Genomic DNA, 16,681 nt, shown 5'->3' with positions numbered 1-16,681 from the left:
CACTCCAGGACATATGCCTCTGCCTCTCTGATCTTCTGGGCTTGTCTTCTCTGGTGAGCAGAAACCGCCGAGATAGCTTCTCCCCGAAGAACTGTCTTATATGCCTCCCAGATCGCGATCGGGCAGTCCACTGAGCCCTCATTGAGCTCGAAAAACTCTGTTGTCTTTTTTTCCAGTTCCTCCGCTATCTCGGGGAGCCGCAGGTGGTATGTGTTCAGGCGCCAGTTGCGATCCGGGCCTGGGTGGGCGCTCTTCAAAGTTAAGAGGAGTGGAGAATGGTCCAAAACGCCCCTTGCGAGGAACTCAGCAGCCAGGAGTCTGTGGTTTATGCTGCTGGAGATGAAGGCATAATCAATCCTGGAGAACGATTTGTGCGCGCCAGAGAAGAATGAAAAAAACGGCCTCGTCGTCATGGAGAGAACGCCATGTGTCCGTCATTCCCAGGGCTTCGACGAACATGGCGAGTGGCGTAGAGGTGGGGCGGCATCCGGATCTCCTATGAGATCTATCGAGAACGGTGTCCATGACCTCGTTAAAGTCCCCTCCTATCACCCACAGATCGGCCTCTTCCTCCAGGAGGACATGTCACAGTTCAGCCAGTAGTTCCTTCGTGAGCGTGGGGGGGGCATAAATTGCTGCGAGGCCCCATTTTTCGCCCCAGACATCGGCGAGCAACAACACATATCGGCCCCGGGGGTCCGCTCTGACCTTCCTAACCTGTAGAGGGACGCGTTTGTGAACGAGGATCATCGTGCCCCTGGCACCTTTCGTGAATCCGGCCTGGTAGGTGTGTGGGTAGTTGGACCTTTTGAAAAAATTGGAGTTCGTGCCGATCAGGTGTGTTTCGTTTAAAAGAGCTATGTCCGGCGAGTAGCGATTAAGATATTGAAGCACCAGCCTTCGCTTTATGCTGGAGCCCAGTCCGTTAACATTCCAGGACAGTAAGGATATCTTGTTGGAGGTCATCCTATCTGTGTGGGTGCTGTAGCTCGTCATCTGGACGGATCAATGGCAGTTGCATAATGTTCGAGGGGGCGCAGGGGTGCCCCCGCAGAGGAAACGCCAGTGGGTCGCTCCATGACGACCCGCCAGACGCTTGGAGAACAGTAGTGTTATTAGCCGTTTCGCCCGGAGGCCATGCGCGCCCTCCCCGCCAGTGCCCGTCGGTGTCATGCCTTCTCGATCCAAAATTCAGATTCCTTATATACCTAAAACGCCCCCCTTCCTGTACTTCACCCCCTACTGGGAGCACCTTTCGCCTGCATACGTCTGCTTCCAGCCTTCTTGTCTCGTGAATCCGTTTCCTTAGGTCCCCAAAACTCCCCCCACCCTGTACTTCCCCCCCAACTGGGAGCACCTGTCTCCCAAACATTAAACTTATAACTTGGTGAACTGCAGCTTCCCCGGGATGATCCGAGCTCGGGTGGCAACCGCTGCGGGATCCCTCGGACTGCGCTTGGGACTGCGGTGCCTAGTCGATGGCGGCCGCAAGAATGTTGTTGCCGTGGTATCCCGTGGCGAGTTCATTTCCGTGGTGCCCAGACCTCATCCGTTCCCTGTGGTATTTTTGATGGAGCGCTGTGGCGATTCGATTTCCGAGACTGTCTGAGTGTGGGTCGGTGAGTTCTGTCCAGGTCCGGGTTTGCGGACAGATGGTCCAGAGGGCGAGCGTCGGGCCGCGGGCCCATTGAGGATCTGCGTTTCAAGCCAGTCCCATGCTTCTTTGGGGTTGTGAAATAGGTGGGTTATGCCCTCATGGTGGACCTTGAGCGTCGCTGGGAAGAAGAGAGCGAACTTGATTGATAAGGAGTGGAGTTTCTTCTTGACAGAATCAAACGATTGGCGGGCCTTTTGGACCTCTTTAGTATAGTCCGGGTAGAACCCCACTTTGGAGCCATTATATGTAATTGGACCGGAGGCCCGTTCCATCTGCAGGATAGCGTCTCGGTCCCGATAGTTGAGGAGACGTGCAATTATTGTTCTGAGCGGGGCTCCTGGGGCAGGTCGCCCGGTGGGTACCCTGTGTGCTCTTTCAATAGAGAAGAATTTCGACAGTTTCCTGGGGGCAAAGATGTGGGTCAGCCAGTCTTCCAGGAAAAGTTCGACACTGGGGCCTTCCTCTTTTTCTGGGATCCCGAGGATCCTGAGGTTATTGCGACGTGCCCTGACCTCACTGTCTTCGGCTCGGTATTCGAGTTGGTCGACTTTTTGGGCAATTATGGCAAGTTGTTGCTCCAACTGGCGGATGTTATCTTCTGTGTCTGACACTCTTTGTTCCGCTTCTCCGACCCTGGACGACAGGTTGTGGAGATCTTGGCGTAGGAGAGACACTTCCGTGGAGACTCCACCTATTTTGAGTTCCAGCGATGTTCTCGAGTCCCCAATTGCCTTCATTACGTCATTCAGGGAGAGTTGGGGGTCCTGAGTTTCTTCCCTGTTGCCTGGTTCCACCAGGCTATGTGTCTCCTGTCGCAAGGGGGCCTCCACTGTATAGAGGTCCATTTTGCTCTGCAGGGTCTGCCGCTTGGCCTTGTCTTTGCCCATGTCCAGGTTAGTAGTTTGTATGCGAATTTAGGCCCAGGTGGATCGCGTGGATGACCCTCAGAGATTGTCGTGGAGGCCAAGTTAGGGAAGGCTTGTCGGGCGCCTATCTGTTGCCCCTCTGTCCTTGATCCTGATCCCCAGTGATGATATGTAGGTTGCTGAGAGCCAGTCCCCTGTTCCGACTGGTCTGGTGTGCTCGATGGAGGGTTCAGAGTTTACTGGGGGGGGGGGGGTTTGTCTGTAGTTCACAGTGCGTGATCCTCCAGGAGCTATTCCCCCTTTGTGGGGTGTACGTCCATTGGTTTCTGCCTGTGGGGCGGTATGGGCCTTTGCTCCCTCCGCAATCACTCCCCGAGGACGGTCAGCCCGCAAGGTTTTGGGGAGTAGGTGCTTATTGGGGAGGGGGGTATGCCTTCAATCCCCACTGCTCCTCACTGTTGTTGCCTTGGAGTGTGCCGCCTCCCTCATGCGGGTCTCTGTCCCGCAGTTCGCCGGATTAGGGGGGGGAGAAACTGCCCATGTCCTGCTGCTGCTGTTGCTGCTGGGGGGAGCGCGGCCTCGCGTTGCCTGTGCCTACGCCGTGGCTCCGCCCCAGGTGCCGCCGCCTCGTTGATGGGGATGGGGGAAGGGAAGGATCCAGCTCTGCACCCTCCGACAGCGGGGAGCGCGCTCAGCCCCCGTGTGCCGGCTCCACTGCGGGCGTATCTGCTGGCAGGGGGGGGCGCGCGTACCTTGTGGTGTCGCTGCACTGTCCCCAGGCCTCTCTCCCTCCTCAGTGCTTCCCAGCCTCGGTGTCGCAGTCTCGCCGCTCGGGGGTGGGGGGAGCCTGTTCTGGCACCTCCGTGAGGCCGCTCCGTGCTGCCAGCTCCCAGCCGCCAGGGGATCCAGTCGTGATGGCCGCAGGCACGGGGTGCCAGCCGCTGTCGTGCTGCTTCTGGTCACCACCGCAGGTTCCAGCGGTGGTCCGCAGGCGTGCCCCCGCTGATCGTGGTCCGGTGGTGGTTCGCTCTCCGGGGGGCCAGGGCCGTGGCCGCTCGAGGGGGGAGGGGCAGAGCAGCCGCTCACGTCTGCCCGGCAATGACGGCGAGATTCGTGCCGACGGACTCCAGGGCGTTTCTTGCGATCCCGGGTCCGGTTCTGCCCCATATTGCAGGGTTCTCCGCCTGGATGGGTGCGCTGCCTCTGTGTTGCCCGTGGTCGGGCGTTTCAGGCAATTATCGGCTTTTTAACAGGATATATTGGCGCAGCCACCGGGAGCTGATGCCTTTAGCTCCTCATGCGCGGCTCGCGCATGCGCAGTGCTGGAATTAATGTTGATGGAGCGCATGCCTTATGGCATGTGTGGCAGAGACAAGTAGGATCAAAAATGGTCAAAGTTACAAGACTCTCATTCCGAGATTGGAGGTAGTCATGGCGCTATTTGCGCCATGACTGCCTCCAATAACGGTACCGGCACCGGTCTCGTTCAATGGGGACTTACCGGTGTAGTCCGACCTTTGCAGAAACGGTAAGTCCCCATTGAAAAAACCATTCTGCATTCCCATTTGAGCCCCCGTAGGGCTCAATGGGAAGGGCAAAGTAGCTAATAATGGTACTGCAATTTGCGATACCATTTATAGCTCTGATTTCCCTTAATGGGTCCTGTCCATAACGCCTGGTCAACCCAGGCGTTAAAGGAGGGACCCACTGATGGAACTCATTGTAGGGTGGTAAGGGATTACCGGCACCGGTCTCCTTACCGGTGCCCGGTATCCCTTACCGCCCCACTCGGAATGAGGCCCTATGTTTGAACACACATGTATTAAGTATATGAACATAACAATGAACTTCAACAACAGAGTGGCCTTTTCTTGGTTTGAACAGTTTCAATCTTTAGCTTTTAAATCACAATCATAGGTGAACTATGCATGTTAACATTAGTTTGTCATGCCAAATATATTGCACTATAGATTCCTTCTGCCCTATGTAAGATCCCGGATTTGTTGTACGTGTGCACTCATTAATTTTCCATTTATTGGGTCCAAAAAATGTTACCTTCGGCCCACTGTGATTCTGTAAAACTGGACAGTCTAGACTTAAGGTACACACTAGCACAATGAGTCTGGCATTCCCTGCATCCTGCTCAGTGCAACACAATATGAACACTGAGCCTTATATGTGAGCTTCTGGTGTCCCATCATGGAAGAGCATGCTATTTGTTTTTAAGCATTCTGCGGTAAATGTTTACATCTGTATATGTGAAAAAAGAAGGGGTCTTGGAATAGCAACCTTCAGTGTCCCACACTAGGAGGTCAGTCGCAGCTGTCTAGTGGAGTAACGGAGTGAGTCCCCCTACTCCGGTAGAAAGTAAAGCATGCGCAAGGCTGAAAAAGAGACCTTCTCCACATAAAATGCAGTGTCAGAAATCAATAATTATCCACGCACAATGATTGTCAAAGAATAAGAGTGTATTCAAAATGCCCTTTCTGAGACACCTGTTTCGGCAACAGACTCGCCTTTTTCAATCAGGGCTAAAGGGAGTGATCATAATAGTAACACAAATTTCATTTTACCATGGTAAGTAACATAAATTCACCAATTAGTATAAATTGAACAACATAGAGATTCAGAACAAAAGATAATAGATAAAACATGTAAATAGAAATTGAATAGGAAAAAAATAAATATAAAATAGAAAGTATTTAAAATAAGAATAAGATTAATGATTGCAAATGTGACATACATGATTTCACATAAAGATAAGGAGGGGGTAAGGGAAGGTTTGGTATAGGTGAAAAGGATGGAGAAGGGAAGAGAAGAAAACAGAGTAATGCATTAAGTCAAAGCAAGTCATGGTTTTAAGCTCTCTGAATGATAGAATGTCTTGACTGAGTTAGTAACGAGAAAGGAACCTCTGACATAGTAGGAGTTGATAATAGTCACGTTTAGAGTCTGTTGGTTGCTTGTTCATGGGATAAATCCTGCCTACAAAAAGGATAATTATATCATCTAATGGCGGTCTGGGTAAAATACAAAATAGTTCTGGATAACGGTGCCGCGGTTGGTATGAAAAGCTAGTAATACGAGTTGGGATATTGCAAAAACAGTCTGACAAGTCATAAGGGTCAGAAACATTCTCTATATTTCTTGTGTAAAGAAAAAATGGGTGGACTCAGTTGTCTAATGTGTATAATGCTCGGTCTCGAAATAAGTTCCAGAAGTAAAAATTTGTGCTCCCTGGTAATTCCCATTTAGAACATCTTTGTGCATTCTAAATCTGCCAAAGACACCTGAAAATATTCGCCAAATGTGCTTGTGATGGTGGCATCGCTTCCCCTAAACTCTTAGGGTTAGTAACGTGTGCCTGATTTATTAGTCAAGCTGGGGGGCAGCGTTCCGTTTCTGCGATAAAGTAGACAGTGATGAGGTTTATGTGGCATTTTCTACAGTGCAGTGGTGTTCTGTATAGACAAAATGCTGTGCAAGGATGTCGGAATAGAATTACAGAAATATAAAAGTAAACGTACACAATGATTTACCTTATGCGGCACTTCTTACAGAGCGGCATAAACCCGATGTCGTATTGAAACTCAACCTGCATGTCCAAGTGCTGTGCACAGCTTCGGGCTTACCTCGCAAAAGGTGAATGGTTTCTCGAACGATAGTGCTGGCAGCAGGAGTCCAAACGCCACACTTGTGTTTTGTGTTGTGGCAGAGTAACCAGGGCAACCCCAGTACTTTCTCAATGTTCATTGCTTCCTTTAGAGCAGCAGAGCGCCATGTTAGAACAACCAGAGCGGTTGTTGTGCCAATAAGAGTAGAAATATTTAGGTCTGTTCTTAATTGAAAATGTGGTATTAGAGGTATAGAATCCAGAACATTATAATAGATAGCATATGTCTCTGCAATTGGTTAAGAAAAGTAACAGAGGGAGTATTCATATTATGCACTGTAGTAACATGATAGCAAGGTGAAAACAACAGTGATGTCTGGACTCAGTGCTCAATTATGTTCTAGCCGGAGGTGGGCATAAGTATATTGCAGTAATTGTGTGGAAAACAGTACTGTAAAACAATAAATTACTAATTTGTCACACTAGATAGTAAAAAAGAAAAGGAAGTTAAGTCCAAATACAGATGGTAAACCTAAGGTGTAGTGATTAAGGTAATGTTAACATGCAGTTAAAAAAAAAAAAAACAATACATCACTATTACAAATTCTGGTAAGTTCTGCTCAAATACAGATGTTGGACCAAAAGGTATGCTGTTAAGGTAATATTAGCATGCAGTTGAAATAAAGGCCCAATGAATCAATATTAGGAGTTCTGGTAAGGACTGTTGATAGGAATGCTCCCATCTCATTGTCGGAGTTCAAGCCCACATGGGTGGCTCGGAAGTGGCATATGGTTCTCGCTTCTTGTTGCCTTAGTCACAATTCTTGGTTGCCCCCCGTCTACCCAGGCAGATTCTTTTCAGTCCAATAAATTTGATGTTGTGTTTATCACCCATTTGGTGATGTAATTGTCATTGTACCGTGAGGGGCAGTGTAGAGACTTGGCTTCCTATTGAGGAGAGATGTTCCCGTATCCCAATCCTTAACTCACGTATGGTACTACCAATGTAGATTTTTCGGCATAGGCAAATAATTGCATATACCACAAATTTTGATTTACAGTTGGTAATGTCCTTGATCATAGTTGTTGTTCCAAAACTGTCTGTAAATTTGTTAGTCGGGTCATGTGCGTATGGCCAATTCTACCGACAGAAAATAGGGGTAGCAATGGGGGTCAAATATGCTCCGGCAATTGCTAAACTTTTCATGGGAATGTATGAAGACATATACATCTACACGGATCCATCATTCAAAAAGAATGTTGTCATGTGGGCCCGTCACATAGACGATGTCCTGCTTATATGGAAAGGACCAACTGAGGAATTGGAGGAATTCATGCAGAGAGCTAATCTTAACACTCTAGGAATCATATTCACGGGAACCCATAAAGCAACACACATTAACTTTTTGGATCTATTTATGTGCAAGACAATAAGCTCCTGGCGAAAACTTTTCGGAAACCCACAGAGGTAAACTCGACTTTATATGCAACCAGTTGTCACTTTGGCCAAGTGAAGAACAACATTCTCAAAGATTAATTTATTAGAGCTCGTCGAAACTGCACTGAAACCACTACATTTGAACAAGAATGCAAAACGCTTTACCATAGATTTAAAGAACGAGGATACAAGACCAGGTACATCAAAGCCGCGTCTGAAAAAGCATACGATCTAACCAGGGATTCCACCTTCACAACAACAAAAAACAGATGCAGAAATAAGACCTAAAACAGTTAAATTCATTATCACCTATTGTAGCAACAATGGAACCTTACGAAAAATACTTTAAAAAAACTGGCATCTCCTTAAATTGGATGAACATATCATCAAACATATTGATGATCACCCTTCAATTATCTACCAAAGGGCTAGAACCCTTAAATCCAACATCAGCCCACCCATGTTACCTGAAGAAGAAAAACCCAGAAATCCAACATGGCTACAGACAACAACCTCAGGTTTCAGGAAATGTGGGATATGCATGGTGTGCAAATACGGACATGACCCGACTAACAAATTTACAGACAGTTTTGGAACAACAACTATGATCAAGGACATTATCAACTGTAAATCAAAATTTGTGGGATATGCAATTATTGGCCTGTGCTGAAAAATCTACATTGGTAGTACCATACGTGAGTTAAGGAATGGGATACGGGAACATCTCTTCTCAATAGGAAGCCAAGACTCTACACTGCCCATTGCGGTACACTAGCAATTACATCACCAAATGGATGATAAACACAAAATCAAATTTATTGGACTGAAAAGAATCCGCCTGGGTAGACGATGGGGCAACCAAGAATTTCGACTAAGGCAACAAGAAGCGAGAACCATATGCCAATTCCGAGCCACCCATGTGGGCTTGTACTCCGACAATGAGATGGGAGCATTCCTATGAACAGTCCCTACCAGAACTCCTAATATTGACGCATTGGGTCTTTATATGAACCTCATGCTAATATTACCTTAACAGCATACCGTTTGGTCCAACATCTGTATTTGAGCAGATCTTACCAGAATTTGTAATAGTGATGTATTGTTTTTTTTTTTTTTTACTGCATTTTAACATTACCTTAATCATTACACCTTAAGTTTAGTATCTGCATTTGTACTTAACTTCCTATTCTTTATTACTATCTAGTGTGACAAATTAGTAATTTATTGTTTTACAGTACTGTTTTCCACACAATTACTGTAACCTACTCATGCCCACCTCAGGCTAGAACATAATTGAGCACTGAGTCCAGACATCACTGTCATTTTCACCTTGCTATCATGTTACTACAGTGCATAATATGAATACTCCCTTTGTTACTTTTCTTAACCAATTGTAGAGACATATGTGTGCTATCTATTATAACTTTCTGGATTCGATACCTCTAATACAACATTTTCAATTAAGAACAGACCTAAATATCATTTTCTACTCTTATTGGCACAACAACCACTCTGGTTGTTCTAACATGGCGCTCTGCTGCTCGAAATGAAGCAATGAACATTGAGAAAGGACTGGGGCTGCCCTGGTTACTCTGCCGCAACACAAAACACAAGTGTGGCGTTCGGACTCCTCCTGCCAGCACTATCGTTCGAGAAACCATTCACCTCTTGCGAGGTAAGCCCGAAGCTGTGCACAGCACTTGTACATGCAGGTTGAGTTTCAATACAACATCGGGATTATGCCGCCTTGTACGAAGTGCTGCATAAGGTAATTCATTGTGTACGTTTACTTTTATATTTATGTAATTCTATTCCGAGATCCGTGCACAGCATTTTGTCTATACAGGTCACTGCCGCACTGTAAGAAATGCCACATAAACCTCATCACTGTCTACTTTATCCCAGCAACGGAACGCTGCCCCTAGGTCCACTAATAAATCAGCACACGTTACTAACCCTAACAGTTTGGAGGAAGCGATGCCACCATCACTCACACATTTGGCGAATATTTTCAGGCGTCTTTGGCAGATTTAGAATGCACAAAGATGTTCTAAATGGGAATTACCAGCGAGCACTAATTTTTACTTCTGGAACTTATTTCTATTAAATACGAGACCGAGCATTATACACATTAGACAACTGGGGCCACCCATTTTTTCTTTACACAAGACCACAATGCTAGAAATATAGATAATGTTTCTGACCCTTATGACTTGTCAGACTGTTTTTGCAATGTCCCAACTCGTATTACTAGCTTTTGCAGACCAACTGCGGCACCGTTATCCCGAACTATTTTGTATTTTACCCAGACCGCCATTAGATAATCTAATTATCCTTTTAGTAGGCGGGATTTATCCCATGAACAAGCAACCAACAGACTCTAAACGTGACTATTATCAACTCGTACTAGGTCAGAGGTTCCTTTCTCGTTACTAACCGAGTCAAGACATTCTATCATTCAGAGAGCTTAAAACCATGACTTGCTTTGAATTAATGTATTACCGTGTTTTCTTCTCTCCCCTTCTCCATCCTTTTCACCTATACCAATCCTTCCCTTACCCCCTCCTTATCTTTATGTGAAATCATGTATGTCACATTTGCAATCATTAATCTTATTCTTATTTTATATATTTTCTATTTTCTATTTATTTTTTCCTATTCAATTGCTATTTACATGTTTTATCTAATAACTTTTGTTCTGAATGTTTTCTGAATCTCTATGTTGTTTAATTTATACTAATTGGTGAATTTATGTTACTTTCCATGGTAAAATGAAATTTGTGTTACTATTATGATCACTCCCTTTAGCCCTGATTGAAAAAGGCGAGTCTGTTGCCGAAACACGTGTCTCAGAAAGGGCATTTTGAATACACTCTTATTCTTTGACAATCATTGTGCGTGGATAATTATTGATTTCTGGCGCTGCATTTCTCTTTTTGAGCCTTGTGCACGCTTTACATCTGTATATGGTTGACGTTTTGCCTTTGGCATCTCATGTATATGGTTATTTGTGATTGGAAGTACATAGATAAGCTTGCAGAATGCACCAACACCTACTGGCTCCTATGCAAGACATACTGGTATAGTGGAACGAGGAGAGGGAAATGTTTTTTTTTCTCCAGACAAATGTTTTTTCAGTATTGAACTGCTGGAGAGAAGCACACAAGGCCGACATGACTAATCAGTTCAAAGTCAGAGGCCTCTGTGAATTGAAATTAAAATGTTATTTAGCATCACATTTTTGAAGTGGTGCACATATTCTATTTGTGGTTGAACCCATGAGTAAAGCAGGATTCTAAAGCCAGATTAGGTTATATGTATTTCTGAGGACTACTTTGTTGTAACTTAGAAATGTTACTGAGGAATCCTTGGTTCACTGGACAGTTCTCAATTGAAGGTGCCCTGGCTTAACAGAAGTTACTCCCCTTTGTGCTGTCCTGTTTGATGGCCACAAAGTAAAGGGGAGGGCATCTTTCTTGGGAGATATAACTTCCTAGTGACTGGTGTCCTCCGCTATCTTGAATTAGTGATGTTGACAACACTGATGTCCCCAAACATGGAAGTAAGCCCACAGTGTGATAATAGGCTGGTGGACACCCCTAGGAAATGTTTCATATTGGACACTCTTTCTAAATTAGTGATGATGCATGTATAAATCCATGCTGCTGTCACACTTACTTTGTGGAAGTTTGTCATTCGAATTCCAAAGAACTTTACCTTGAATCTCATGCACCTGTTGACTGCCAACTTTTTTTCCTGTCTGGTTACCCATATTGGATAAGCCATCTCCCCAACACATTCCATGGGTACAGTGGTATTTGAATCGGCTGAAGACATGCTTCTTTGCTTGAGAAAATTGTCTAACTATTGATGGCTGGCATCTATGTTAGTTACAAGCACCAGAGGATCCAAACTCATTAGTGGCTCATGCTTACAAATTCAAAAGATGAATCAACAGAGGACTGACCACAAACCTCTGAGCCTGACCTGGAAAAGGCATATCCCAAATAGGCATTGCACGGGACTGTTCCTAGCCTCGTTATCTACACTTATATAGCAAAATAAGTAATATCCAAGGCTGTAAAGTCCTTTTTGGCTAAAGTTTCCAACTCACACCTGAACATCTCTGGAGGATTCGGGAAAGTTGCACAATAAATATGAATTCCTTTCAGCAAATCTCGTGGCTGAGAGTCAGCTTCACATATCAGGTTGTTTTCGGACCTCAAATGTCTTCACAAATGGAGAAACGTAAGGCCATATCAGATACTATTGAACACTCTCCGGCTACCACCCTTTGCTACATGTCACTGAATGGGAGAAGAATCAGATGACTGAGGGAAGCTACCTGAAGTATCTGGTTGTTGCTTAAAGAAAATCACACAAGCGGTTGCAGCATCACCCACTTCCTTCTGATTTCACTTGGCCTTTTCCTTCCAGCGTAGTATCCCAAGAATCCTACTGACCTTGTGAAAAATGTTCTGGATACCACTGGTGGAACTTCCAGGCTGATAAAGGCCTTGCTCCTTAAAAATGGCTCTGTGTGAATGTACAATCTATAGCAGAGACCTAACCTGTGCTTGAATCCACATGTGGGCTTTTATAGTTTGGAAATAATGTGTCTTGCTCTCATGGAAGAGTACCGCAGCATAATACAGGGGCTCATTTTTGAGTGTCCCGTAATGTGGCAGCAGGGACCTGCTACATTTACAATTTTGTTAAATAGGTCCCCAACACAGAAATGTCCTAGTTTGCATGATGAAGTGCAAAAAGGCAAGTAAAAAGGTGGCATATATGCTTTTAAGCCACCCTTTTCCACTCCGCCATGCAAATATACCTGTCATTCATTTACAATCGATTCCTATGTAGTCTGTCTGCTGGTGTAAAAATCTGAGGAACTTCATAGGCGTCCACAGCATTTATGGCAGCATGTAAATCTTGCTGGTGCAAATGCTGTAGTATTGCTATAGCGGAGAGGAAAAGCTGGCGGATCAGAAACTACAATCCACTCCTCCTCTCTGCCAAACAAAGGAATTAAAATGGGGTGTGACGTAAACAAAATTCGTACAATCATTAAACAAGGCATTTACACATTTTGATTATTTTACAGCCACCTCCAAATGAGCTTCATAGCCATTTCTTTCAATTGTTTTACTTATTTTCATGGATTAACATTGTTTCCCATATGTACCCATGTTTAAGGTGACACTACTCTCTTTCATTGAAACATTTTACATTACTATTTATAGGTTTACTTGTGTTGCTTTTCCACTAATAGAGATTCAAAAGTGCATATTAATTAGCAGTTTGCCACTTATCATTTTTTAATATTGTAAATGTTTGTGTTGCGTTTTTAACCAATTGCACCACTTGTATCTCTTTCATGGCAAGTCTTGAGTATGTTCCATGCTACATATGGGTGAGCTAAGGTGTACTGCTGGAGTCTGTTACTTTGTCTTTCGGGTTTTGAACTTCCAGGCTGTTGTGCAAATTTACTTAGAGTATGAATATACTTCTCTAGCTCTACTTCACCACTACCCACATTGCTGCTCCCCTGCCCACCTGTTTCACCCACTACAATACATTTTGATCTGATTTTAACATATGATCATGTGTCTTTCCATTTCTGTTTCCAACAAACCAGACCTGCACTGATCACACCATTGACCTAGCAACAAGTTCAAACGGGAATAATTATCTCATAAGATTCTAATGAAGTGTTACAATGTCATGGTAGTTTTTGAAGCATGGCCATTGTGGGGTTTTGAAAGCACATATACCGTAGCAACTATGTTCAATTTCTGCTAGTGCAGAAAAAGGTGTATCAGTTTAACAGAAATACTCCATAGAGTCAACACTATAATATCATATATTAAAATCAAACTACTTACTTATTTCTGTAGCTATTATGCTGAGGTTGTGCCATTGGGAAGTTTCACGATCAAGTTGTTTTGAAGTGTAAATTGATCCGTTTCCAGAATGTATATTGAAAAATCTGTCAAGGTCTGTATGGCGATCCAAAGAAAACCTGCAGAATATGTAGAAGAGAAAATATAAGTGCTTAAAGAAAAAAATGCAAGTGTTGAAGTAATACATTTGATTATTAAGGAAACACTTTGAGTGAAGCTTGTGATGTTTTGTTACTGATAATGTGTGCATTTATGAGGCTACACATTTCAAAAAATGCATTATCTGGCCAAAAGCTTCCACAAAGACCTAACTAATATTACAATTAATATTTTAGAAAGAAAGCTTCGGCCATTGAACATGGTTTCTATCCTATTCATATGAGGGCACAGCACCATGCTATTGCCTATGCCCTACCTACATTCTTCGACAACTAACACAATGCGGTACCTGTGTGTTGTGTGCCAGCCCTGAAACACCTCTTTCAATGTTTGTGGCATTCTCCCTAGTCTTCGAGGGGGTTAGAGGACTGTAGGAATAAGTAGTGTGAATTTCAACCATGCAAGAAGGTATGCGTGGCCTCAGACTCCTACTGAAAGTATTTGCCAGGGTACAAATGATGAAGGTGTTAAAGCTGGTATAGGTGGTTTAGCACTGATCTGATACACTGATGAGAATCATACAAACCAAAGAAAGGAGTGAACATATCACAGCATGTGGTGTAGAGTAGGGACTATCATCCGGACTAATTATTAATTTACTAACCAATAACCGTAGTAAACTAAACTATTAGTAATTAGAAGGCCACAGTTGAGATTGTGGGTGAAAAGGCACCATTTACACAGGGATGAGGGTTTAGAAAGAAATGCAGAAAATTCGACAACTGAGGATGAACTGCAGTGTATGTGGCAGACAGCAAAATGCATTTTGTAAAAACTGTTTGAGCAAGAAGCTGGAATCAAATGGAGAATCAACGCTGTGAAACAGTGAATGTTAAGAAGCTAAAATAACAGGCTTCTGGAGGGTTACTGGGGGACTGGCCAAACTAGGAGGTGTTTGATTGATCGGTGACCTCACGGCAAGGGGTGATGAAATCATTTATCTTTTTATGAAGGTATAAGCAAAGTGAGAGGGAGGAAAACAGGCTTTAAAATGAAGAGAAGGGGTACAAAGAGAAAAAGCTGCAGACAGAAAACTGCAGGAGAGGGAGATTTGAGAAAGAAGAAGAACATTGAAGGGATTCAGGGAATGCTGGTGGCAGGCTGTTTGTGCTGGGATCTGCAGTGTCAAGGCTGGGACAGGGACACAGGGACACAGGGACACAGGGACACAGGGACACAGGGACACAGGGACACAGGGACACAGGGACACAGGGACACAGGGACACAGGGACACAGGGACACAGGGACAGAGAGAGAGAGAGAGAGAGAGAGAGAGAGAGAGAGAGAGAGAGAGAGAGAGAGAGAGAGAGAGAGAGAGAGAGAGAGAGAGAGAGAGAGAGAGAGAGAGAGAGAGAGAGAGAGAGAGAGAGAGAGAGAGAGAGAGAAAGAAAGAAAGAAAGAAAGAAAGAAAGAAAGAAAGAAAGAAAGAAAGAAAGAAAGAAAGAAAGAAAGAAAGAAAGAAAGAAAGAAAGAAAGAAAGAAAGAAAGAAAGAAAGAAAGAAAGAAAGAAAGAAAGAAAGAAAGAAAGAAAGAAAGGTGTCGGGTGGACCTCACTGACCTGCAGTGACAGCCTGTGCGCTTCGTGAGAGGAGTGTGTAGCATGTCATTTTGTGCTCTGCTTATTTTTTTTGATGCATCGAGTGTGAAGCCTGTTGCTTATGATATCATCATAGGCAACATCAGTGTACCCGGCACTGCAACAAGTCTGGTAATTGTAGCCTAGAGGTCCTGAATAAAAGTACACAATAGCAAGCTAATTCTCCATGCTTTTGCAAACAAAGAATAGAAACATTGCTGCATGCGCTTGCATTCGGTGGTAGCGACCTGGAGGTATAAATAATTTGGCAGAAAGCAGGGCTATCTTTGATTGTACTTTCTCTTAGAGAAGCCCTCAGACACCTCATTAAAGGCAGTTTGAGGGCTCCACTGTAGTTCCTTTATCCAGGTGAAATGACCGACCTAAGGGTGCAATATGTTAGACACACTGTAGTGTGGCCCTCTTTGTTCCTTGATGTGTACTCCAATTGTAAGCATCCTGAATGGTGGTGCAAAATGTCTAACAGAGCACTTGGTATGAAAGACGGAGCAAACGATATAATAGTTTATCTTTATTGCTTTACATGCCATGCTCCTGTGTATTATGAAAGTGTATATCTATGATTGCCTAATACCAACTTTAGACTGGCTTGAATTTTGTGAACACTAAATGCTTTTGTGGGGCTTTTGTAGTGTTGTGAGAAGCAACACAACATTTAGTGGTTCTGTTTTCCTCAGGTTGCAACCTTGATAAGACTCTACCACTGTCATTATGTTTTATTTTCAGGGATTTGTTACACTCTCCTCTCCACTTTTCTGACATTATTGCACTTACAACCTTCCAGTTTGTTGTTGAGACCCTGAAAGCTAGAGCAATGTCAGCAATTATATCTACATAGTCGGTGAGCTAATGGCCTTGCTAGAGGTTCAGAAACCTACCAGCACTCGCTATCACCTGCTAGTCTATCTTTGCGATTGAGTGGTCCTGGTAGAGGTATTGAGCCAATAGGACTCTCATTCTTCTACCAGTCGAGGTTTGTTGATGTGTACATCTTTGTGATTTCTGTCTGGTGTGTAAACAAGGGGAAGGTGACCTACGGATGACCCATTTCCTTACTGACGTATGAAAGTGTGTGTTAGTTTTGTTTGGCGGGTCTTGTTGAAATTAGGGACTGGCACTCCTGGTGCTTGAAGTACATACTATCCACAGGAGGAAGGTGCATTAGATAGACTCTGGCTGGCTCGGGAGTTGGTAGTGGGAGGCATGCACATGTGTATGAATGTGATTCTGGGTGATGGAAGAATGCTAGTTTTGAGAGAAGCTGTGAATAACAGTGATGCCACCACATGTTTTGTTTTTAATTGGCTGGTGCATTATGTTGGAGCCATCAGACAGTGATCAGCGTAGAAAAGTGGGGAGATGGGAGCAAGCATCGCTATATAAAAAGAAGAGTATAACCTATGATTTGGAAAATTATGTCTAAGGGGAGGTACGTTTGTGGGTTG

General features: G+C 44.3%; 1 protein-coding gene and 1 long non-coding RNA gene across 5 annotated transcripts in view; one reads left to right on the top strand and one right to left on the bottom strand.

Annotated features, from left to right (window-relative positions):
- The window catches only part of LOC138481515 (cadherin-10-like), a 1,315,401-nt gene that overhangs the window by 125,736 nt on the left and 1,172,984 nt on the right, over positions 1–16,681 (bottom strand). For all 4 annotated transcript variants that reach the window (XM_069613702.1, XM_069613701.1, XM_069613700.1 and 1 more), the window contains one exon: positions 13,463–13,599. In XM_069613702.1, the coding sequence (XP_069469803.1) occupies positions 13,463–13,599 (137 nt within the window). The remainder of the gene's footprint in view (positions 1–13,462; positions 13,600–16,681) is intronic.
- LOC138481516 (uncharacterized) overlaps positions 9,207–16,681 on the top strand; it is an 89,087-nt gene continuing 81,612 nt past the window's right edge. Inside the window, exon 1 of the long non-coding RNA XR_011274261.1 lies at positions 9,207–9,342. This is a non-coding gene — a long non-coding RNA (uncharacterized lncRNA). The remainder of the gene's footprint in view (positions 9,343–16,681) is intronic.

The sequence above is a fragment of the Ambystoma mexicanum genome, chromosome 5p (assembly GCF_040938575.1).
Source record: "Ambystoma mexicanum isolate Mex_15411 chromosome 5p, UKY_AmexF1_1, whole genome shotgun sequence".
Lineage (NCBI taxonomy): Eukaryota > Metazoa > Chordata > Amphibia > Caudata > Ambystomatidae > Ambystoma > Ambystoma mexicanum.
This window is presented reverse-complemented; position numbering and strand designations above follow the sequence as displayed.